At 42.8% G+C, this 25,626-nt stretch overlaps 1 protein-coding gene across 5 annotated transcripts; it reads right to left on the bottom strand.

Annotated features, from left to right (window-relative positions):
• On the bottom strand, positions 1 to 25,626 carry ppm1bb (protein phosphatase, Mg2+/Mn2+ dependent, 1Bb). 5 transcript variants are annotated; one of them, XM_080456066.1, is made up of 6 exons: positions 25,003 to 25,626; positions 9,889 to 10,734; positions 5,333 to 5,450; positions 5,093 to 5,204; positions 4,107 to 4,164; positions 1 to 2,090 (listed from the first exon to the last, which is right to left on the bottom strand). In XM_080456066.1, exons 2-6 carry the CDS (start codon positions 10,720 to 10,722, stop codon positions 1,683 to 1,685), a joined length of 1,530 nt encoding a protein of 509 aa, XP_080312192.1. In that variant the 5' UTR covers positions 10,723 to 10,734; positions 25,003 to 25,626; the 3' UTR covers positions 1 to 1,682. The 5 variants fall into 5 exon arrangements, with proteins under 5 accessions (XP_080312192.1, XP_080312193.1, XP_080312194.1 ...); XM_080456067.1 differs by having other exon boundaries at positions 1 to 1,195; positions 25,003 to 25,621; XM_080456068.1 differs by having other exon boundaries at positions 1 to 1,200; positions 25,003 to 25,619.

Genomic DNA, 25,626 nt, shown 5'->3' with positions numbered 1-25,626 from the left:
TGGATTTGACCTGAAATTATTTTATTTGTTCATTAATTAGATCACATTTTAATGTGTGGGACTGATATGGCCCAACCAAGTGCGTACAAATAGAATTATCTCACACACACACACACACACACACAAACACACACTATGCATTTAGCATAACGTTCCCGGGAACAGTGAGCGCCATAGATGATGCAAACAGCTGCAGTCCATGCTTTGCCGATGTACAGGGCATCAAACAGAATGACAACTATCTCTCCATCTCCTTTCACACACAGGAAAAAAATAAAACACCTTTTTATTTTCAATTTTACCAGTCTGTTCCAATTCACCAAGCAGTTTCAGAATGCATCTTTTGAGCAGTTGGAATATACCACATGAAAAAAGTACAGGGGAGATGCCAAGGATTTTGTCTGGATGTATACATTCTGTCTGTGGACATGGAACTGCTGTACCTTTATGGACACTTAGGCTTGTTCACCTCAACACTTCAGCTACGCTAACAGACCAGACAACAAGTCAACCACGCATGCATTTGCACAGAAAACATTCAAGCCGTTCTGTTGTTTGCGTTTCTCCACCACAGATTACATTCCGTTAATGGTCTGATCATACTTGTGCTACAAGACCAAAAAGGTAAATATTCCCCCTTCGTCTTTTAACCCCTCCCCCCTCCAAAAAAATAAAGGAAAAACACAATTTCAAGGCCTTTGGGCTGAACTCAATACATATTTAGTGGACCCTCATGTTTCGCCCCAAAAGTGCCGCCCTGAACCCCAACTGCAGGAAGTAAATTCTCTTTCTTTGGATTGCTGTTAAGGCTCCTATGCACAGTATAAGGACAATGATGGAGTGTGTGAGCAAGGGAATTATTTAACCACTTAAACCGTCTAGTCTTTCCTCAACAATACCTAAAGGTTGGATTATTACAGCATGAGATTGTTGTTGAGCATATTGACAAGCCTCACTCACAAAACAGCTCGGCATTAGTCAGAAGTCTCTTCACCGTCACTCGATACTTATGCACACACACACACACACACACACACACACACGCGCGCGCACACACACACACACACACACACACGCACACACACACGCACACACACACACACACGCACACAGTCAGTTAAGTTGCTGTAGGTTTTGGAGACCGTGCAGGGCACTGGGATGTTAAACAGCTACAGTTCAGAGGGGGTTCTTCTCTCTGTTCTGGGGGGGAGACAGGATGACGAATCAAACACCAGCAAAGACAATACTGCTACATTCACTGCATTAGCACGTACGCTTTTTTGTTTCAGTCTACCAGCTAACGAAGCATAGTTTGGGAGGGGAGTTGGGGGAGATTGGTGGCTGGTCAGAGGGAGAAAATGGCTGGGATAATCCGGCACTAGATGAAAAAGGAGGTTTTTCTATACAGTCTGTGGCAGGAGTGTGTGGGAGGAAGCGGGAGGATGGTGACGCAGTACTTTAAACAGATAGAAGCGCCGCTCTCATGTCGTTATTAAAACTGAATGGTTGCCGTCTTAGCTGCAACCAGACGGAGATGATGAACAAGCTGGCATGATCAACAAGAGCAGCACTCCTATGTGTTCTACTTCGGCCTGTGAGCAGGAAATGCTGCTCAGAGCAAAAGGACAAGGGGTCACAGTGTGTCTGGCTGAAGCGACGAGGTCAGGGGGGAGGGGTCAGGGTCAGGCAGAGGGGTCGGGCTGGGCAAGGACGTCCGCAGCGGTGGACGTGCCATGGCTGGGCTCTGCAGTGGCGGCGGGGGAGGGTGGGGGCGAGGGGACAGAGGGAGGGGAGGCGGGCTGCTCCTGGTCCTCGGAGCAGGCTCCCTCCTGGCGGCAGCAGACGGGGCTCCGGCTGTGGTCCTCCTCGGCGCCGGCGACAGGGGTCCCCTCCGCTTCCCCTGCTCCACCGTCGGCCGCGGTGCTCTGCCCCGGTCGGCGCATTGCGGCCCGCGTCGCCTCCATGAGCGAGGGGTAGCTGTAGTTGACCCGGTTGGATAAGCGGATCTGCCGCAGAGCCTCCAGAAGGAACGCCTTCCGCTCATCTCCCTCCTCACTCTGCGCTCCGGCAGTGCCTTCCCCCGCACCGGCCTGGGGCGACACGCCAGGGTCAGACTCTGCAGGCACAGCCACGGTCACACCCGCATCGCTAGCTAAAGGGCGATTTGTACTTAGTTGCGCGGCCGGTGTCGCACACTTGGAAAATAGCCGATCTATAAGCCCACTATGTTCTAGTTTAGCGACCCCGTTGTGAGCTTGTAGATCTGCCATTTTCGGTGCACTACAAAGCACGCAACAAAGTATAAATCAACCACGACGCTCTCTTTTCTCTCTCACACACACAGCTAACAAACATCAACCTATGCTATTGAAGTGTGCACACACACACACACACACACACACAGTGATCACATTTGTCTAGCCTCATACAATCTGGTGCGGCAGTGTTTAGGAGCCCGGTGTCACGTCCCCGTACACACATACAGTACAGTACACAGTCTACCACCAACCCAGTGAGCCAGGAGCCCCAGTGACCTGCACTTTACATTTTAACAGACAAGTTGTGTCAACGGCAATCAGCAACCACACAGCCCAGTGAAAACACCTAGTCCATGGCCTTATCAACACACACATACACACACACTTTGGATAAATTATCTCAAGTCGGAATATATTTCTAAATATATAAAAGTATAAAGCTATATATAAGTATATAGATATAAGTGTAGCTAATTTCTGTCTGCAAAAAAACGAGTGCAGTTAAGCAAACAAGTCGATTTAAAATAAACTATCAGTACTTTTGCATGACTGTGTTGTACAACATATTTGAAAGTGTAAAATATTTTTAAAATATCAATTAGAATGTTTCCACGCAGATTCATCGATATATGACGCACTTCTCAATTATTCAATTAATCGGGAAAAAGTAATCGACAGAGCTCACTGACTGATCAGACTTAGCACTAGCAGTGGTAATATATTTGGGGACTTAAAACCGGGAAAGCATCAGTGTCATTTTAGATTAGAGCTAAAAAGCATTATTTTATACTTTGGCTATTCTAAAATAGCAGATAAACAAGCTCATAGCGCATCACTTTGTGCCGCAATACGAGCTTTGTGCAAATCTTTGAATATATATATTCTTTTAAAGCGAACATTTTTTACTCAAGTCCACTCACTCTGCGTCTCATTGGTGGGCCATACGGTCAGTTCAGAAACCTGCCAAGCTGATAGAAACTACAGCATTTCTCTTTCTAGAAAGTTTGCATTCTGAAATAGAAGCCATTGTTCTTGCACTAAAGTTTGAAATGTCATTGGTGTCATGATGTCATTGTTGGGCAGTTTTTTTTTAACTGTCTACAGCCCTCCTCTGAGACACAGCAAGTAGACAGAATGAGGACCAATTATATGAAGACAGGTGAAAATTGGTGAAGTGGTCCTTTAACCAAACAACTAATTTGTTGACAAAATACAACACCAAAAAAAAGGAGTTAAAGATATATTGTAGTTCTCGGATATTATTCTAATCAGCAGGTTAAGATACCAGCAGCTAAACTCTGCTAAATTGTGCATCGGGTAATTTAGTGTAAACTAGACCAGCCCCCTTTTGCAGATAACCAGATAATTCAGAGGCCCTTTACAAATTTTACAATTCCATTTGGAATTTTGGACCAGTCTGGCTGGTCCAAAAACATAATTCTCCTGCCCTGATAAGTCAGAATATTACATCTCAAGTCGGAATATCATGGATGCGACTTCCAAATAAAAAGGCGATAGGCAATAGGCAAGGTAACTGCTATTGTATAACTGACAATGCGAGAGAAGCAGTCTGTTGAGGCTTTTGATGTTTTCAAACCAAATAAGTCAGCAATGTGGAATTCCTGTCCATTTTGTTGAGGAGTCCTATCCTCAACCCTTACCCACACTTACAGTAGATCCAGCGTATGTATTCCACACACACACACACACACACAGTACATGCATTGCACACACACACATTAAAAAGAAGTGTTTCCCCATGTGGTATGGAGTGAAGTGCTCTAATTTACCATGCCATGTTGATGTGTAGAGGATGAAGAGTGGGAGCGTTTAGAGAGAGCAACTCACCCCTTCCTCTTCTCTGTGGGGGTTCAGCTTGTTGTACACGGCCTCGATCACACTGCGTCTGTGAACACACCGACCACACACACACACACACACATCACTGCTTGGACGACACATACAATATTTGTCCTACATGTACAGTGTTGGAATCCTGTAAGGATTTTAACGATTCCGGTTACTTAGCGATTCCTTAACACATCCACCGCCAAGAACGTAGTCCTACGGTCCGTTAAATCCAACTGTTAAGTTTTTTTTCAATTTTCTAGGGGGACCATTTTCAGTGTAACACCACCCGAAGTCGACCGGAAGTGTGATCCCGTTTTTTGTTTCCCGTCGGCCTCCATTCTAAGTCGTACACAAAAATCCCTGTAAACCTATGTAGTTTTTCATCCTCGCATTTCCCATGTTAACATAAACGGTCAGAACTCAAACATGGCGGCTCCGTTTGACACGTGGTTTTCACTGGGAGATACAGTGGGATGTTGCCGATGTAAACAGACCGTGTACGGTTCAATCTTAAGGATTTTAACAAGATCTATGGCGACATGAAAAAAACAAAAAAACAACAAAAACACCTTGGCACTGGTGAGTACATTATGAGATTAACCTCTGGCGGTGGATGTGTTAACGGTTCCCCTTTAACAATTCCTATAGGGGCAGGGTTCCAAAATGGAACCTTACAGGTCTGCAACTCAAAATAGTGTTATTATGACGGTCCTTGAAATAAAATAAAAAGGTTTGATTGCACCTGGCAAATGGTCTAAAAAGGTTTGATTGCACCTGGCAAATGGTCTTTCTGATTGGTTAATTAGCAGGGCATTACGGCTGCTTTTCTCTTAGTATTGTCGCCTGGCAGAATAGAGTACTGTTTATAATCAGATGCTGGAATAGGTGGATCAATGTGTTTATCTTATCGTGTGTGCGTGCGCATGTGTGTGTGTGTGCGTGTGTAGTGGCTACATTTTTGTTTTCCATGCTGTATTACTTACTTGCTGGCCAGGCCTCCACCGGGCGGGAGGTTGGGGATGTTCTCAGTGGCAATGCTCCTCACAACAGTCACCAGGTCAGGGGGTCCATCTTCCCCACCGGTCGCCAGCAGATCTACACACACACACACACACACACACACACACACACGTTACGTTTATTGGAGATAAACAAAGTCAAGTTCAGGTGTACTGTACGTATTCAGCCTCAGACTGATCTATATCCTGCTGGGTCTTCCTTACCTTCAACCCGTTTCTCTATGTACTTATCCAGTTCCTCTTCTTTCCTTATGGCCTCCTCGGAGACCTTGGGAGCACCAGGTAAAGACACCAGCACCACGCTCATATTGTCCCTGCTCCCCTGGAGGACCAAGACCAGAGAGAAACAAAACATAAGCATCAACTTGAGTTGCACAGACAGGACCACAATGTATATTCTGCTATTTTCGCCCGCACAACCCCCCGGTTACAACCAAGGATGGGACGATATGAAAATGACATGTCACGACGATTATTGTGGCAAAAATAATTGCGATTAACGATAATCGCCATAATCACAATTATGCTTAACCCATTTTGGGCGGGAACCCCTATTTGTAACTATGCCTTTCAGGACGGGAACCCCTTTTGGGGTTCTTGCTGCTACATATATACTGTATGTACAGTACATAGCAACAATACATTTGTTGTAATTTTTGTATAAATATTTGAAGTTGTTCAGAAAACTTGGGTCAGAATTTAAAATGCCACTTTTGTTAACCACTTGAACCCTCAGCGTCCCTATTCTCGGGGGAACGTTTGGCAAAAATAGCCGATCTACAAGATCAACGCGTTGTCAGCTTGTAGATGTGCAATGTTTGCCGAAATCGATTTGTATCGATTTGTAAGTATAGAGGGTTTAAGTGGTACTGAATTTGCAGCTCAACAGAAGCCAATTCCTCCTGTATGACAGAGGACAATTTCAGATGAATTAAAATCTCTGAGATGCGATTATTGTGAGACGTTGTTTTTATCACAAAAAACAATAATAACGATTATCGTCCCATCCCTTGTTACATGTATAAATTAAGCATATAGAGCCAATAAAACAACAAAAGACGTCAGGGTTAATGCGGTTAATGGTTTCAGTTGTTGAAATCAAGACAGTGTAATAATCAGCCTATTATTTGTGATGTTTTTCTTGATTGGTAGACTACATCCCTCTGACAGATGAGAGCAGCGTGTGCGGCACACAACTGGAAAGTGACGTAAATTGGGCTTTGAGAACGACCGTGCAGTTTGAGTTTTAATCAACTGTGTTTTTTTTTCAGCAGAGGGTTGTTGACAAAGATAGAGAATTTGCATGCTGTAGAGAATTTGCATGCTGTAAAAAATAAACGAAGTCTTAGCCTCCTGCTCTATGTTTAACACCTCCTACGACAAAGCATCTGCATCTACCAAGCTGCCACAAAAGGAAAAGTTTCAACTTGCTGTTAAATATACTTATGACCGTTATTGCCCTGTGATCTTTGTGTTGGTATAGATGAAGACTGTGGGTTGAATGTATTGCATTGATCCCACTTAGTACATACACAAGACTACAGACGGTTGACAATTTTAAAGGAAAAACCAACATAAATTGTGTTAGTGAGGTGTTGGGCCACTATGAGCAGCACTTCAATGTGCCTTGGCAATGGCATAGATCAGGGGTCTTCAACAGAGGGTCCGGGACCCCTAGGGGGTCCTCAGAGTTACTACAGGGGGTCCGCCAAATCTTTGTGTGATATGATTTTTTTACCTTAACCACTTGAACCCTAGCATCTCTTTTCTGAGGATAACTTTAGCCAAAAATAGCAGATCTACAAGCTCACAACGCCTCGCGCTGTACAAAAGTATTGGTATCAAAATATACTTGGAGTACAAAAGTAAAAGTACTCATTACGCAGAATGTCCCATTTCACACGTTTTCAAATGTATAGATTGTATACAAATCTTTTGAAAATAGCAGATCTACAAGCTCACAATGCGACGCATTTAGAGCTTGTAAATCGGCTATTTTCAAATGGCCAAAATATAGGACTGAAGTGGTTACTGTATGTTTTGTGATAATTATCAAAATCTACAAAGTAACTAAAGTTTTCAAATAATTGTAGTGGAGTAAAAGTATAATATTTGTCTCTGAGATATGGTGGAGTAGAAGTAAAAGTACTGAAAATTGGAAATACTCCAATAAAGTAAAAGTAACTTAAAACTGTACTTGAGTACAGTACTTGTTAGTAAATGTTACACCACTGGCACTCGCCCAAGTGCGTCGATTATGATGAATGACCGCTCATTGGACCATATCACCATTTCCCCACATCTCTATAGACCAGTGTCTATGGTTTTTTGCACCACTGAACTTTCAAATGTGCATTGTCCTTGTAATGAGGGGCTCATGCCCTGCAACCCTACCCTATAATAGCCATCTCAATGCAGTTGTCGATGGGCTGTTCTTGCTGACACGGTCTAACCACATCCTGCATCGACAGTCTCAGTCACCTGAGGAAGAGTTGCTCTTCTGTTTTTCCTTTACATATCTCACTAATGCATAAGCACTACAGCCATTAAATGTGCACTTTCAACCACGATTTCCGACCCCCCATTTACGGACCGTCTTTCCCAAAACTCTAGATGCCAGTTGAGCAGTCTTGTCTTTGTTATTGAAGCTCCTGCCATCTGAGGCCAAATAATGAACCCTCTTTCAAGGCCACTTAGGATAGATATTTGTCTCTTGCCATCTTGATCACAAATCGAGGTCAACTGGGCCTACTCAACATTTTTTTATAAATGCCACAGAGCATGATAGGATGTTAATTGCTATAATTCTATCATGCAATACACCTGTATTTTTCTTTTAATTTGTCTCACGTCTATGTATGGCTGTACAGAGGTAGATCGATATTGTAACGATAGCATCGTATTGTGACGATATCAATTAGAATTTTTGCAAAAACATAAAGCTCACAACATGTCACATGTGACGTGTTGTGAGCTTGTAGATAGTCTATTTTCAAATGTTTCGATATTTTTTTTTTTTATTAACTGATTAAAAACAAGAAACAGACAGTTTATGTTACATCACAATATTATGATGATGATAATCCCAGACGATATGTACTAGTCTCATATCACAATATTGAAATCCAGAAGGCAATCAAAATAAATGCTTAAAGGGATATTACACTTTCAAAAAAACTTTGGGTCATTTTATCGTCTACCCAGGCTTTTGTGAGCCCTCCAGACCGTTTTTAAGTTGCTTGATTCATTATTTAGATATTTAATAGTCATTTTATCAGACACGCCCCCTTCCTATACAAACCCATTATAACTTTAAACTCCATTTTTAACATGTTAGATTCATCAAAAACACCCGTCCTTGGTTCTGGTGACTCACACTGCCCTCCTAATACGCGGAAATGTAGTTTTAAGTTATAATGGGTTTGTATAGGAAGGGGGCGTGTCTGATAAAATGAATATCAAATATCTAAATACTGAATCAAGCAACTTAAAAAACGGTCTGGAGGGCTCCCAAAAGCCTGAGTAGAAGATAAAATGACCCAAAGTTTTTTTGAAAGTGAAATATCCCTTTAACCTCTTTAAGGTCCTTACACACCTGGGCGATTTTTTTCATGCGAATAATACGTTTTTTTTTAAAACCTTATACAGTCAATGCAAGCTTCCACATCAGTTTCGCGGAGCGAAAAAAGCGTCTTTTAATTATTCGGAACGAGTCCGAATTTTGCGTATATTCGCATATTCGCCGGTGTGTAACCGCCTTTAGACCGGGAAAGAATCGGTGTTATTTTTAGATTTCTTAAACAGCTCAGATATACAAGCTACGAGCTGGTAGATCTGCCTTTTTTTAAATTGTGAACATTTGTGCAAATCTTAGAATATATATATTTTTTTAAAGCTAACATTTGTAACTCAAATCTTTGCTTCTGGGGATTCTACAAATGTCTTCTAAATCCTAACAGTTTTTTCCAAAAATGTTGCTATAATCAGTGGTTCTCAAGCTTTTTCATGTCAAGGGTCCCCAAAATGTTTGGCAGCAGACCCCCATCTCAAAATATGTTGTTTCAGGGACCGCCCCCCCCCCCCCCCAGAAGCAAAGATTTGAGTTAACAATGTTCGCTTAAAAGAAATGTAGATATTCAAATTTTGCGCACATTTTCAAGATTTTCCAAAAATAGCCCAAAGTATAAAATAATGGTTAAAGTCAGTGGTTACACAGATGCGTTCCCGGTTTTAACACCTTTACCGCCGGGCCCGTAGTTCTACGGGCCGTTAAATCCAACGGTTAAGCGCCGAGCCCGTAGTCCTACGGGCTGCGGTCTTTTCGCGCATGCGCGGTCCGGGTGCACTTTCGGAATTTTTTTGATCCACTTCCGTTTCCGGTTTGATGACAGGAAATAGAATTATTTGGGATCCGGTTTCGACGATCACGCCCGCTCCCATTCTACAGACGAAACTGAAACTCAATTCTCTTCCTGTAGTTTTTTCTCCTCGCATTTCACTGTTTAACGTAATCCGCTCTAACTCAAACATGGATGCCCCGTTTGACACGCGATCTTCACTGGGAGATACAGGGAGATCTCGCGGATGTAAACAGACCGTTCACGGCTCAATCTTAAGGATTTTAACAAGATCTATGGCGACATGAAAAAAACAAAAAAACAACAAAAACACCTTGGCACTGGTGAGTACATTATGAGATTAACCTCTGGCGGTGGATGTGTTAATGGGTTAAAACAACATGTGCACATCGATTCCCTTACCTTGTGCAGGCACGTGTCCACCACCGCGTTGCAGACTTTCTCCAGGTCGTCGCAGACCTGTAGCCTCGAGCGCACAAAGTCGCACAGCTCCTCGTTGGACATCACGTCCCAGATGCCGTCGCACGCCAGCACCACAAACTCGTCGCCCTCGGCCGCGCGCTCCATCACGCTCACCTCGGGCTCGGGGCTCACCAGCTGCTCCGTGGGGCTCTTGCCGTCCACGCACTTGTAGTCGTAGTCCCCCAGGGCCCGGGACACGGCCAGGGAGCCGTTGACCCGCTGGATCATGACCGAGCCGCCGGCGTTCTGGATGCGCTCCTTCTCCTGCGGGTTGCAGGGCTTGTGGTCCTGGGTGGAGAAGCCCACCTTGCCGTCTCGGCTCAGCACGGCCCGCGAGTCGCCGCAGTTGATGAAGTAGAGGTGGCTGGGGCTGAGCAGCACGCCGACCGCCGTGGAGCCGCTGCGGTCCAGGCCCTGCCGCAGGTCCGAGAAGCTCCGCATGAACTCGTCGATCTTCAGGAAGCCCGACCGGATGCCGTCCTTCACGCCGTCCACGGTGCCGGCGGCCCCCGAGCCGAAGTCGCTCCCCCCGGACAGGATGTGCTCCAGCAGGTGGCCGGAGCAGTAGTTGGCCACCCGGGAGCCGGCGTGGCCGTCGTACACGGCAAAGAAGGACCAGTCAGTGAGTCCGTGGGGGAGCCCCACGACGGCCGTGTGGGCGTCCTCCATCTCCACCCGCCAGCCCTGCATGGAGCTCAGGCCGTAGCGCAGCCCGTTGCCGTCGCCGTGGGCGCTGTGCTTCTCCGTCTTCGGCTTGTCTAGGAATGCACCCATTACTGTCTACAGCTGCAGGGAGGATCAGAGGGAGGGAGGGAGAGAGGAGAGGGGGCAGAGTGGTCAACAACAACGACACAGACATGATCCCATCCCTTTGACACTCCTTCAACCACACCACAGAACTAACCCGACACCCAACAGTCTATTCAATAAACAGAGTGGAGGAAATACAATTAACAGATCAATTCTATTAATCCCTCAGAGACATGTCCAAATTATTTGCGATTGTTGATTTTGTTTATTTCCTGATCACCCTTTTTTTCCGTTTCAGTCTCTCAGTGCATATTATCATTGTTTGTTTTAAACCTTGCACTGAAATGTATTAATGAAAAGTACAATATGAACATGATCTCATTTGTTGCTATATCAGTCACTGGTGCTAAAACTTTTTCACGTCAAGGACCCCCAAAATTATATGCATTTGGCCGCCGCCGACCCCCCCCCCCCCCCCATCTCAAAATATTTTGTTCCAGGGACCCCCAGAAGCAAAGATTTGAGTTTAAAATGTTCGCTTTAAAAGAATATAGATATTCAAATATTTGCACAAATTGTCAATAGCAGATCTACAGGCGAGCTTGTAGATCTGCTATTTTTGAATAGCCAAAAGTATAAAATAATGCTTTTTAGTTCAAATCCAAAATGACAACAGATGCTTTCCCGGTTTTAATGGGTTAATGTACCTCATGGGCTCTAAAGAGGGGGAGCAGAGGCAGAATCTCGACCCATTTTGTTATGCAGTCAATGGTTCATTCAGTGCTTGTGGAGGAATACGTTGCCTGATGGGGTCCAACTTATCCACCATCACACCCGTTGGGCTTTGGATTTCTTGGAAGAGGTCAGGTGTCTGCCTGTTAGACGCTTCGACTAAATTGGCGCGTTTATGGCCTCTTTTACAACTTGGCGCCGTTTTTTATCAGTGGGCTCGCCTTAAGTGCTACCATAAATTCACGCTTCTCTGCCATGTCTGGTTGGATATCTCCCGGCCACACGCTTTCAGAATGTAAAACGTTTGTTAAGTCGGCCGTTTGTAATTGATATGCTTGGGAGCTTCCTACTTCAGACTACAGTTCCCACTGATGAGTCACGACCACAAACACTATGTCAATGTCACCGTTCTCAACTACGCACAGGAGGTGTATTCCCCCGACATACAATATACTATACATTTTTAGGACGTAAATTTGTATTGCAATGTAATGTATTCCTTAGGAATTGTGATTCTGTAAATATAAACATAAATTATGCTTATTTTTAACAAGATATTTCACTTTCAAACATCTCAGTTTTTAAGTTACTTGATTTAGTATTTAGGTATTCGATATTCATTTTTATCACACACTGTAAATATAACATGTTTGAAAGTGAAATATCCTTTTAAATACTGGAAAATTAGCCTTACAGCATGTTGCCAAAGACTTTTGCAGATAAAAATGAGCCATTGCCTGTGTGATAGGACTCGGTATTGGAAAAGATCTCCCGATTCAATTCACTAGGTCTCGATCCGATTCCATTTGATTGAATTGAATTCAATAGACACCCTACATGAATCCACAGTAAAAACACAAGACTTCAGGGACATTTTGAGATCTCAGAGGCTATTTTCCCTTAACGCCTCTATATCTCCAACCCTTGGCCTGCATCAGCAGCAACTGTAAACCACCACACACTGGCTATAACCTTCTGAACTATGTCCAATGACATTCACATCTGAGCAGCACGGCCGAATTGAATGTGACAATCAGATGTCTATTGTTTGTGTGAGCCAACAACTCCACTTGGAAAGCCCTAGCATCATGGTGAGAGGGACGTCCTCAACAAGAATGTCCACATGGCTCCAAAGGCCCTCCACCATTGTCAGTTAGGTCATGCACCACAAGCAAGCATGTGTACACACACACACACACACACGCACAGAGAGCAGGCATGTGCCCAAAAAAGGACGGTAGGTGTGGGTAGTAACTCCAGCTGGTTTTAGTGGAATGGGTGTGTGTGTGTGTGTGTGTGTGTGTGTGCTCTGCGCATGTGTGCTGTGTCACAGCCTATGAGCTCCCTTATGTCTGAGAGAAAGACACTATAAATACTCAGAGCAGGTTTGGATTTCATGCCCAGGGTGGGGCAGCCAGTCAGTCACCCCATTCTTACCTCCAAAGTTTCTCTCTTCAATCCATGTGCCAATAGCACACCCTCAAAAAAAAAAAACACTTGCAGCCGGGTTATCTGCACACATTTTTTACTTTTTTAATACCTCTAAAAAGTTTTAAAAAATAATTCCATTAACTCATTAAAACAGGGAAAGCATTTGTGTCATTTTAGATTTTAGCGTTGGCTATTAAAACATATATCAGATCTACAAGCTCACAGAGAGTCACTTAGTGCCACGCAGCGATCTTTTACATCTGCTATATTTGAACATTTTTGAAAAATTACGAAAAAGTATGAGAACTACTGATTTGGAAGGCACTTCGGGTCTTATTAATGCGACAAAAATAAATCGACAAACTACAGCTACGGATGGGGATCACATCGAAGCGTGCGTTTCCCATTCATTGCAGCGTTGTGTTCTTGTTGCGTTTTTCCCTTCGCTGCAGCCCATAGGAAGCTACTTTTGGGTTGATGTAAAATGCAGATCACTGACAGCCACATAAAACGTAGCGTACCGCCACCCTACCAAAGCAGAGTGTACGTCCAGTAATGTATTGTCGTTTCACATTTGTCCTGGGCTTCTATACGACCGCGTCTGCTCAAGTCAGGAAATAAACAATGGAGTGAAACAACTCCTCCGTCTGCAAAACGCTTTCATTCATTCTACCACAGATCAGATTTAATGCCCCAACTCCTACAATGCCAGACATTTTAAGAATTTTTTTAGGCCTTGAATTTCACAAATTAAATTCAAGACGTTCTCAGACTTTTTAAGGATCCGCGGGAACACCGCTTGACGCTAACATTTGCACAGACGAGTAGACTCATTACGTGCAGGCCAAGGTGTCTGCGTTTGCGTGCGTGTGTGTGTGCACATAATGTGTGTGGGAGTGTGCGAATGAGAGTGTGTGTGATCTGTTATGTTCGGCAGCAGTGATTCTCTTTAAAAATAAAACAAACACGCTAGCATCGCCTAGCAACCAGCCACCCTCCAGTGCAAACATCCAGGCTAGGCTTCATTCAGCAACATCCCCTCTCAATGTCACACACAGACGCAAAATGTAAGTGCGCGCGCGCGTTGGCGGCGCACGCGCACTTACCATGCCTGGTAGAAAAGAGGAATGGCCAGTTGCATCATCTTCCCATTAAAAACAGACACGGCGGCAACCAGACCCTGTAAGGAGAGACACGCAGGCGAGCACGCATGTACGCATGTACGTACGGCGACATTTCCCCCTCACGACAGCGTTTGCTTGCACACACACACACACACACACACACTCTCACAGAATGGAAAGTAGCTTTATTCAGACACCAGACCGAAACCAGGCACTCTCGACCACTACAACCCTCCAAACTGCTGTCACCCGTATCTCAACCACAAGCCGAAACTAACCCCCCCACACACACCCCCCCATGCGAATGGACAGACACACACACACACACACACACACACACACACACACACACACACAAGACAGTTGTGGCAGCCAAAACCCACTGGCTCTAAAGAGGGAAGTGGAGGTACGTGATTGCATAATGTAGCCTAGTGTCTCAGTTAAGCTCTGTGGTCAGTCAGTCACTCACACACAAATATGCTCTCTTTATGAGGGAGATTATCGTCAGGCTTACAGTGTGGAATATACACACACAAACACACACGTTTGCGTCCCTGCCACCCCATGTTCCCAGTCGACGCTGCATCCAGTTTTTCCTTCACACCCTCTGGAGACAATGTGACAACACCACACCACCACCACCACATTGGCAGAGAGAGAAAGTGCCGCTTTAAAGGACACGATCGTCGATCCGTCAATCGGCTGCGCTTACCCACACACATGCCCCACCCACCTAACTTATGTTCCCCCGTGTTGACAGGCTCAGAGGGTGGGGTGGGGATGGGCTCGTCTTCTCGTGAATCAACCCATACATAAGTACCACGCTAAGACCCCGGCCAGCTATGTTTTCACCGTCTCTCTCTCTCTCACACAGGCTAAGCTGGGATCACAAGGAGGGGAGGGGAGGGGCCGGTCGCCATGGACGCAGCCTGTATGCAACAAAGGGGGCGTGTGGTGTGGTCCGACTCTGGGTGCACTCCAGTGTGACAGTCAGAGCACGTTGACGGGCGCTGCCCTCTAGGTTCCTCCATGCAGGAAAGACATTTATGGAAATGTATATATTTATGGGTATTCCATACGTCACCATGTTAGCCTGGGCAATTGATAAAATTATAGATTATTATTTGCCACAAATGCAGTAGAGCAGTAAATTCCAAGCTTGAGTCACAAATACAATATGTAACCTTTGAGTTTTGAGTTAAAAATGTTAATGTAAAACATTTTTAATGTAAAATAATGGTTACAGTGGTTAAAATGATTTGCAGAGAAAAACACAGAGGCCAACCGGGTGCTCACAGGAGCTAAAATGTCTTTAAAGAGTATTGAAGGTGCTTCTAGAATCAGCGGGAATGTAGACTTAAAAAGGAAGAGGAGACCCGAGCACTCAAAAAATGTGGAGGAGAGGAAGTGTGGAGCGAAAACAGGTCAGGTAGGAGAGTAGGGGGGGGGGGGGGTAGCCCCATATCAACGGGTTTTAAAAAATGTGAAAATATTTCACATTTTTCCCACAATATTCTTTGAAAATAGCAGATCTACATGACGCCTTGTGAGCTTGTAAATCTTCCATTTTCAAATGGCTGATGTAACATTAGCCTAGTTGCTTGGTTGGGCTCGTTTTCATAGACCAGGCCGCTTGTTTCTCTTGCAAAATCTGGCAACAGTGCCGACTACCAGCATTACACCTGCAGTAGCCTACTAGGGACTAAGTGAACAGATATTGAGTGAAGCAGCACACAGAGAAAACCTCAACGGCGCCGCCCTGGAGAGAGGCCAAGAATGAATGAGGTGAATAGAGCACTTGGGATTCCGGTCTACTAAGTATAGACTAGTTTAAGTGAAACCACTTTCAAACTGGATTCCTTATGTTGGGCATGTCATTACAGGTGAACTTCTTCCACTCCCCTCAAGTGCACGTGTTGTGAGCTAGTAGATCTATTTTCACTACTAAATAGACATTTAAATTTCACATTTGGGATTATAGAATTGTCTTGATACTTTACATGACAAGGCCCAGTGTTGGAGCCAATGCGTTTTGCCAGTTAAATTCCTTTGGGAGAAACAAGGTCTCTTCAGGTCACACAGATGAAAGTGAAATAGGTCCTATTACAGCACAGATTCAAATGCAGCCACTTACACCACAACATTCAGAATACAATAGGATGTTCCCATCACGTGATTCACGTCTCCCCCCTCCTGCATTTAACCCATTAAAAGCTCATAGCGCAGCACCGAGTGCCGCACTATGAGCTTGAAGATCAGCTCTTTTTTTTTATCATGAAAATGTGTGCAAAAAGAATATGTATTTTTTCAAAGTAACTCAAATCTTTGCTTCTGGGGATTCTACAAATGTCTTCTAAATCCTAACAGTTTTTTTTAAAAGACTTGTGTTGCTATAATGAGTGGTGCTCAAACTTTCCCATATCAAGGACCCCCAAAATGATATGTAATTGGCTGCGGACCCCCATCTCAAAATATGTTGTTCCAGGGATCCCCAGAAGCACAGATCGGAGTTAAAAATGTTTGCTTTAAGACATAATATATATATATATACATATATATTATTTCAAAGATTTGCACACACAAAAAATCACTACTTTAAAAAAAATAGCAGATCTACAAGCTCATAGTGCGGCGCTATGAGCTTGTATATCTGCAATTTTTTTAATAGCCAAACTTAATGGATTAAAGAGACAAAACATTCCTGCAATGGGTGGGCAAAGTAGGCACAGTGTCTGTGTCACACACCGCTGGTGAGCTGGCAGGCGCTGTGGAACTGCACTGCGCTTTATGTGGAGAAAAAAAAGAAGCACTAAGTGATTTCTATAGCTAGTAGGCAGCTCATCGTGATAGTTCTTCAATGCCAGTGTCCTTTTAAAGAGCAGGGACATCTTACTAAAGTTGTTCCAACACTCCAGTATACCAGTGTTGGAAAAGCTGCCGATATACTGCCTAAAATGTTGGTATTGGCATCGGTGAGTATGCCAGTCTATGCCATTCCCATACCACTTTTATCTATTATCTATCTATATATATATATATTATATTTTTTATATTTATATTGATGTAATTTACAGTCATCAATTATTTTGTATGCTTCAGTTGATGTTGCACTACTGTTTTATCTATTTTTTTAAACAAATCCTCAGTGTTTCTCAAACTTTTTAATTTCATGAACTCTCATAACTCTCATACAGACATGTAAGGGTACATTTGGAACCCCCTCAAGGAACCCTGAGGGTCCCTGGACCCCACTTTGAGAACCACGGTCCTAGATTTCTTCTTTTTTTTTACACACACCGGTATTGGATCGGTGCTCGGTATTGACCGAAACGATACGCAAGTTATGGGTGTCAGAATCACTATCGATAAGAAAAGAATGCTATCTCTACATCTTACCACCTGTTAAACTCAAAGTCACTGGCTGCAAGGAACCAGTGATATTGCTGCTGAATCTTTGTCCAATAATATTTATTACACCTGCCATCCTAAGTCTACCTGCTCCCTGATTAGACAGCTACAATGATTCAAAGGTCAGCAATAGGGGGCATTGTAATTTGATCTTTTTGCAGATCATGTGTTCTCATATAACCAGCTCATCTGTTGTCATAGATAGACCTAACAAACTTTGACCGCTTGGGTGTGTGAAAAGTGATGTTATACCCACTCACTAAGCAGAAACAGCAGCTTAAATGCTGTATAACCAATGTACTGTCTGTGATATCTCACCAATCGTCTCCAAAGGCATCCAACCTCCAGATCTGAGCCTATGTTTGTGACAAGGTATTATCTCAGTCAATACTAGAAGGTGAACTAACAACACTTGGTTGTTTCAGCTGAAATGACCTTTTTAGTGAGCTCTGCTGCTGCTAGCTGGCCAACTCCTCCACCTTTAAGTGAATGTAACTTAGCTAATGGTATTTTGTGGTGCATTAACCCAACCTGTTAGTGTCAATATTAGTTTTGATTTAGTATGTTTCAAACGATATATAATTAGTTTAATAGTGCTGGCAATTCAATCAAATACAGTTGTGTCAGCAACTTCTGGCCTGCAGCTTGAGCTGTGCATATAGCTTTGTGAATAACAAGCTACGGTTTGTTAACTTGTAGAGGTGCCACATCTAGATTTGACAGGAGTATGGATTTAACCGTGTCCACAACTAAACTTCTGAAAAACGCTAGGTACAGTGTTAATTCTTAGTCGGGGCCAGGTCTAGCCACAGCAGTGTAAAATGTAAATAAACCATCGTTTCACATCACAATGTCATTAACCACTTTCAGCTTGACGTCCCTTTTTCGGGGCATGTCATGACTCAATCATCATAGGTTAAACTTTTCAAAATGTTTCAAAAATAGCACCAACATTTTTTTGGATCTACAAGATCACAACATGTAGCCACGCAATGCTTTGTGAGCTTGTAGATGTATCTATTTTCGCTAGGTTTTAAAAGTGGTTAACCTTCAATCCGGAAATGCATCTGTTATTTTAGATTACGTTGGCCATTCAAAAATAGCAGATATACAAGCTCATAGCCCGGCACCGAGTGCCGTGCTATGAGCTTGTATATCTGCTATTTTTGAAAAATCGTGAAAATGTGTGCAAATCTTTGAATATATATATTTTTAAAGCGAACATTTGTAACTCAAATATTTGCTTCTGGGGATTCTACAAATGTCTTATAAATCCTAATAGTTTTTTGGAAAAAAAACTTATGTTGCTATAATCAGTTGGTTCTCAAACTTTTTCATGTCAAGGACCAAAATAATATGTATATGACCCCACCATCTCAAAATATGTTGTTCCATAATGGTTAAAGTGGTTACACCAGATGTGTTCCCAGTTTTAAAGGTTTAAACATTACAGACAGCATCATCCATAGCCTAGAGACACATGCTTAAGGTGAATGCCACCAGGTGAATGCAATGAACTATGTTTCTATGACAGTCAAGAAGTAATACTAAAGGGTTCCCTGAGATCCTTGAAACGACTAGAACAGGGGTCTTCGTTTTCAGTCCAAGGACCCCCTAGCTGAGAGAGAGATGAAGCAGGGAACCCCTACTCTATATTGTATAAAATTGTGTTTCAGATTTAAGTTTATTTTTTACTTGGTCTGCTATTTTTTCCCTCTACACCTATAGCCTCTTTGCCAAAAATAGCCGATCTACAAGCTTGAGAGCTTGTAGATCTGCTATTTTCGGCTAATGTTCCCCTCGGAAAAAGGAATTTTAGGGTTCAAGTGGTTAATGTAAAAAAAACTAAATCCTATCACACAAAGATTTGGCAGACCCCGTATAGTAGCTCTGAGGACCCCCTAGGGGTCCCGGACCCCATGTTGAAGACCCCTGGACTACAACACACCCTTTAGTCCTCCCAAAGTCTCCCTGGCTCTGCCGTCTCACCCACCCCGCCATCGTCATTATATAAACGGCCGCAGACTCAGCTCAGAGATAAGAATATGCGGTATCAGTCACTGACCTCCTCCCTTATCGTGGTAGAGGTCAAACTCCAGGTGACGTCACACAGTCACCTGTGCTCACTATCGCCACCTGATCCCGATAGGTGGGCAGTGTTGCCAGATTCTGTGAGAGAAACAAGCAACCAGGTCTAGGAAAACCAGCCCTAAAAGAAGCGACTATGGGTCACATATGAGCACTTTAACATATACATCAGCTATTTAAAAATAGCAGATCTACAAGCTCGCGACGCGTTGTGAGCTTGTAGATCGGCTATTTTCAAATAAAATCTTGCCGGGAAATTATAATAAGCAGATCTGGCAACCCTGTAGGTGGGGTCTCAAACTGCATAGGCAGGGGTTGACACCAAAACGGTTGCCCTGTGGCAAGTAAACAAAACGTTCAGGGCAAGCGTTTGCTTTCAGGTTGCCCCGACAGGAGGCAAGTGCATTCGGTCTTCATTAAATATGATTGGCTATTCATGAAGGACAACGCTACCTTTTTACAACTAGCAGCATGCACTCATTCTGTTTTTCAAAGTGACTGTCACCACTCAGCAGTTAATATCGATTGGATTTAACATTAATTTGTTCTATCAAGAGTAAGAATTTACTTTTCGGGCAAGTAGAACATGACCTGTACTTTGTTCCAGGGACCCCCAGAAGCAAAGAACACTTTAAAAAATATATATATATTCAAAGATTTGCACAAATATCTACAGATCTACAACCTCATAGTACCGCGGTATGAGCTAGTATATCTGCTATTTTTTAATAGCCAAAGTATAAAATAATGGTTGTAGCTCAAATCTAAAATGACACAGACGCGTTACCGGATTGAATGAGTTAAATAGCTGCATAGATGATGCTCCCCTTCAACCAAGTCAGGATTGTTAGACCAATGGTAATTGTACAAATGGATCCAGAACCCCTCAAGAAACCCTGAGGATCCCTGGACCCCACTTTGAGAACCACTGGGTTTAGAAGTTCATGGTACTGCTAAAGAAATCACTGTTTGAAAGACTGTTGTCTTTAGTTTAAACACTAGTAGTACAAGAACCTAAAGCTATCAATTTCGAAATGAATTAACCTTGTCTGAGATCATCTTACACATGTACGTTACTCAAACTTTTAAATATAAAAAAGGCTTAAAACTGATCCACGTGCCACCAGTCCTGTTCATGCAACAAGTGCATGACCCTTTTTGTCTAATTGTTGTTTTTTGGGGGACTTAATTAATCCACTAACGCATCCGTGTCATTTTAATATTCATTTGGCTCTTCAAAAATAGCAGATATACAAGCTCATAGTGCAGCATGAGCATGTAGATCAGCTATTTTTTAATATCCAAAGAAATCAAAAAATTGCACAAATGCATTCTTAATGGGTTAATTGCCATGGCATGCACTAGCCCTGTGAGAAAGGCTGGAAGTTGGGAGAAACATTGATGAGCGCTGCTGAACTGTTACACCAACATGGAAACTCTGGGTGAACTTGACATTCATTTTAACCCCATACTTAACAGTTCCCCCACCAGGGCTGAGGAATGAGGCTGGGGCCCGTGGGGCACCTTGTACATCAAACTGCATAAATATAATATATGATATCTTGTGACAAATATGCAAATTTAGTTCATCATCGAGTCCATGAAAGGTTTGAAATATTCCAATCACACAATGATAGATAAAACATACTGTAGATATTAACAGTCTATTACACATATGAGTAAATGTAATTTCGGCAGCTATTTTTGCCTTTTCACAATCCAACTAGATATGTAGATTAGAAGATCAACAATGTGATGATTAGAAAAAGCATTTAGCATCGACTAAATTGATTAGTCTGATTAAACACTTAACCCTGTATTATACTTGGTTGAACAGCGGTAGCGTTACAAAACAACAAAAATAGCCGATTTACAAGCTCACATCATGCGTTGTGAGCTTGTAGATCTGCTATTTTCACTAAAATAATAATCGGCAAAGGTTTGAAAATAATCATGATCTTGAATAGATTTGAAGTCAGCCCTACCCTCATACGAGTAGGAGTGTGCTAAAGAACAATGGCAACTTGTCTGGAAACTAAACTATATCTATTTCACCTTACAGTCCAAAGAAAACAGTGTCTGATAAAAGTTTAAGGTGAGAAATAGGCCACGTATTTGCTCAATATTGATTCATTTCACATTTACAACAGCAGTTTAAAAGTATTCCGGAGCGTCTAGTATAGGCAAGTCCGGCGTGATGAAATGATGTAAGTGACGATTCTCTCTGACCAGTCAGTAGCCTGCAGTAAATAGTACACACACACACACACACACAAAATATGGTGGGAAAACCAAGCTGCACCTGATTAAAAATTGTGTCAAATACACATTCTGATAATTTCAAGTTAGATATGCTGTGTTCTGTTATTAAGCAAGTCCACACCAGTGATTCACAACATGACAAAACCGTTTCAATACTTTACAGAGAACAGTTGTAGTGGTCTGAATTGCACTGTGCCGGTTCATTGATGGGACAGTCCAGTTTTAAAACATTGCAAAGGAATTCCGTTGCAAGTGGTTGCAACTTGTTGCATCACAAACACAAATCATTGGTGTGGACTTTGCTTTAGTTTACATCCAAATGTTTGTGGGAGGCCAGGAAACTATAGGTTCACCGTTTGCTTGAGCTGCTCTTGCCACTCCCTATCCCTAATTGATTCCATATAACCTATACTATAGCCAAGATAAAATAAAAATAAAAGAACATTTATTGTTTCCTCTTGTATGGCTGTATACTGCATCCCCAGGTAATGGCGCCATACCCATGATACAATACAGCACAACAAAACAAAACATTTGAGTTGTATAAATGTAATTGTGCCAGCTGGCTTTGGGTATGAATGTGATATTCACAATAATAGGTTAAACTTATTATGGACTGAAAATGGGTTTCTGAAAAGTGGCATTCTGATTTATAGTTATACATACATTTATGTTTTGCATATGCAATGTGAATAGATCGCAAAGTACTGAGTAACAATGTATACATTCACGCACCTCAAATTGTGCTGCTATGATTAATGTACACTGTTATTTTACTTTCACTTCTACTGTGTCATTATTGCTGCAACAATGTTGAGAGCCCAAAAGCAAAGAATGTTACTCTTGTATACTTTTATAATATGAGATGATGTAACGATATAAATCTTAAATCAATATGTGCCAACTCTCCCGACTGTCTCTCTGCATTCCTCTTTAGTAAAGTAAGCATATGAGTGCTGCTGTTTCAGACGCTCCTCTTTGCTCATTCAAATGACATGTGAGGAGCATGTTAGGAGCATGTTATTATGAAAGGTGCAGCCACTGGCAAAATGAAGTGCAGCTGAGGCAACATTAAAGACTGCATGACCAACTTATAACCAATACAGTTATGTTTTAGCTGACTAAATTACTTATTACGTGGATATAAAGCAAGTTTCCACCATGGAAAACACAAATAGAACCTCACTGTTGTGTCTGTTAAGTTAATCCGTAACTAGCCCAGCAACTAAACACATTGATAGCAATAAGCAGTTGCACTCATGTTTATGGCCAGAAATGGATGTCGTGCAAATGAATAACATCTAAAACAAAAACATTCACATCAGGAGGAACCAATTATGGATGGACCCTTATGGGTCTGTCTGTGAACTTTGTGTACAAATGGAACCAAATGGACCCTGGCTTTGCAGGTCTGTAAATCTGAGTATACAAATAAAAACAAATCGATCCTTACACTTAAATAAAACATGTAGGTTTTAATGTGTAGATTGGGGTCCCTGAGATAAAAATGTTATCTAACTGGGGAGGGGGGGGGGCACTTAAATTAAAAAAAGGTTGATATTGAGAATCACTGCCATAGATTGACATGTGTCATGACTTTAACTAATTTTAGCCATAATTCGGCTAATCTGTGGTTAGCTGGTCATAGCAAAGAGACAACCAGGCAGACCCAACAACACTACATGTTAGGCAGCAGGCTAGGGGGATCGGACTAACCGCTGGAGGAGGACAACGTGTTCAATAATTAACCCAACATTGTGAACCATGGCCAGCCCCTACGAGGCTAACAAGCTAGCTAAAGTCACTGAACCACAATGGCATCATCATGATGATTTGGGTGTTTCAAGCAGCAGCCAAACTGCGTCTGCCGTAAAAAGACGCTAGACTGCGGTGCAGGGGACGTAGTTTTAAGCGCCGCCATGTGTGGCATTTTATTGATAAGATTTAAGTTGAAGTGTTTACCAACCAACCCACTGTCTGGTCCGCATGCTCAAAACTCCATTTCATGTTAACACACACACACACACACACACACACCTCTATACTTTCCAGATATTACTCCGTTACCATAATACCTATAATTAGGTGATTGCAGTACATTGTACTGCATCATTTTTACATGGTTTAAATTGGTGTTCCTTGGTTTACTTAGTTTTGATTCCTCCCCGCCCCATTTCATTTAAAGTAACGCATTTTGTTTAAAAAGTTACACAGATCACAATACTACTACGCTGGTCCGCACTGCAGGGAAGGCCCAGCTGTTTGTACTGCTGCTGCTAGCTAGCTAAGCAGTGTTGCCAGATTTTGCGAGAGACATAAGCGAAACCATGTCTGTGAAAACAAGCCCAAAAGAAGCGACTATTTGAAAATGGCAGATCTACAAGCTCACAACATATGGCGTGAGCTTGTAGAGATGCTAATTTCACACCAAATATTGGGGGGGAAAAGGGGACATTTTTGAATATTTCTTAAAAAAAACAAAAATGTTTTATGGGGCCGGGGGTCCCCATTTTCAGATTGGGGGGGGGGCGTTTTTAAACATATTTGTGTCCACTATTTTTTTGGGGGGGGTTCATAGACATGAAAACGTTTGAGAACCACTGGGTGTTGTTTTAACAACATTAGGAAAGCAAGCCCAAAATACGCAATTACACTTTAGAAACGAGCGCAATAAAACCCGCAACCACCAATATTTACAAAGCAACTAAACAGGAAAAACAAGCCCAACGTCGCTTATAATAAGCGGACATGGCAACACTGCTAGCTAGGTAGCTAAATTAGCCTCAAGTGCCTAGCTACTAGGCTAGCCACTTGAGGCTAATTTAACAAGTAACCAGTCCAGTCCGTCGCAGCGACCGCGTCGCTCGGCGGAAAACAACGTCCTTTCAACCGGGGGGAGGAAGAAAGAAAGTGTGGCCGTGAGCCGCCAAGGCACAGGCGACACTTTCTTTCTTTCTTTGGCGGCGGGGGGGACAAACAAATACGTCATTTATTTACACTTCGTCGTTACGTGCGACGAAGTGTAAATAAATGAAGCCGTTTTGTGGGGTTCTATTATGTGTTGTTTGTTTTGTGTCGCTCAGCCGTTGGTTTCACAGCTTGTCAAAAAACCTCCAGGCTAATCATGACGTTAGCCTCTCTCTCACACACACACACACACACACACACACACACACACACACACACACACACACACACACACACACACACACACACACACACACACACACTAACTACACACACAAGCTAGGCTACTTACGTTTTCCTGCCGTTCTGTTCTGTTAGAATGTAGATCCAAAATCTCAGATCCAGGCAGTCCTCCTCGGTGTGAAGATATAATAATTATAAACCTATAGGCTAGCTAACTTTTATGTATAAATATATATATATATATAATCTTATCTGTCAAGCTAATGCTGCTAAACCGGGCTAGCTTGTTATGATGGTTGGGGGTTTCCTCTTATTTTGACACACACACTAAAGAGAAAATAATAATAGTATATATTGTAGTTATACACGGATGATGTTGTGTTGTTGGCCTCAGATGAGCGAAGATAATTCCTTCCTCCGCGGTTCTTCTCGTTGATTCACACGCATGTTTGACGCTTAACTTTCTGCCCTCTTATCGCTCTGCGGTCCGTTTTAAACCAACTATGTGTGAACGGTTCTTTTTTAAGGTTCTTCTTCCGCACAACGAAACGGTGGAGGACTGGGTAGACCGGACTAGTTGGGGGGGATGTAGGGTTTATATTAGATAATAACAGCCCCGGGTTTTTTTTTTTTTTTTTACTGTTCGTCCATTGAAAAGGCCACAGCTAAAGCTCAGCTATCCCTTCAGTGTTGCCAGTTTGTGTGAGAGAAACAAGTTTAAAAGAAGGGACTG

This window comes from Gymnoscopelus braueri, assembly GCF_963280865.1.
Source record: "Gymnoscopelus braueri genome assembly, chromosome: 17".
NCBI classification, from domain to species: domain Eukaryota; kingdom Metazoa; phylum Chordata; class Actinopteri; order Myctophiformes; family Myctophidae; genus Gymnoscopelus; species Gymnoscopelus braueri.
This window is presented reverse-complemented; position numbering and strand designations above follow the sequence as displayed.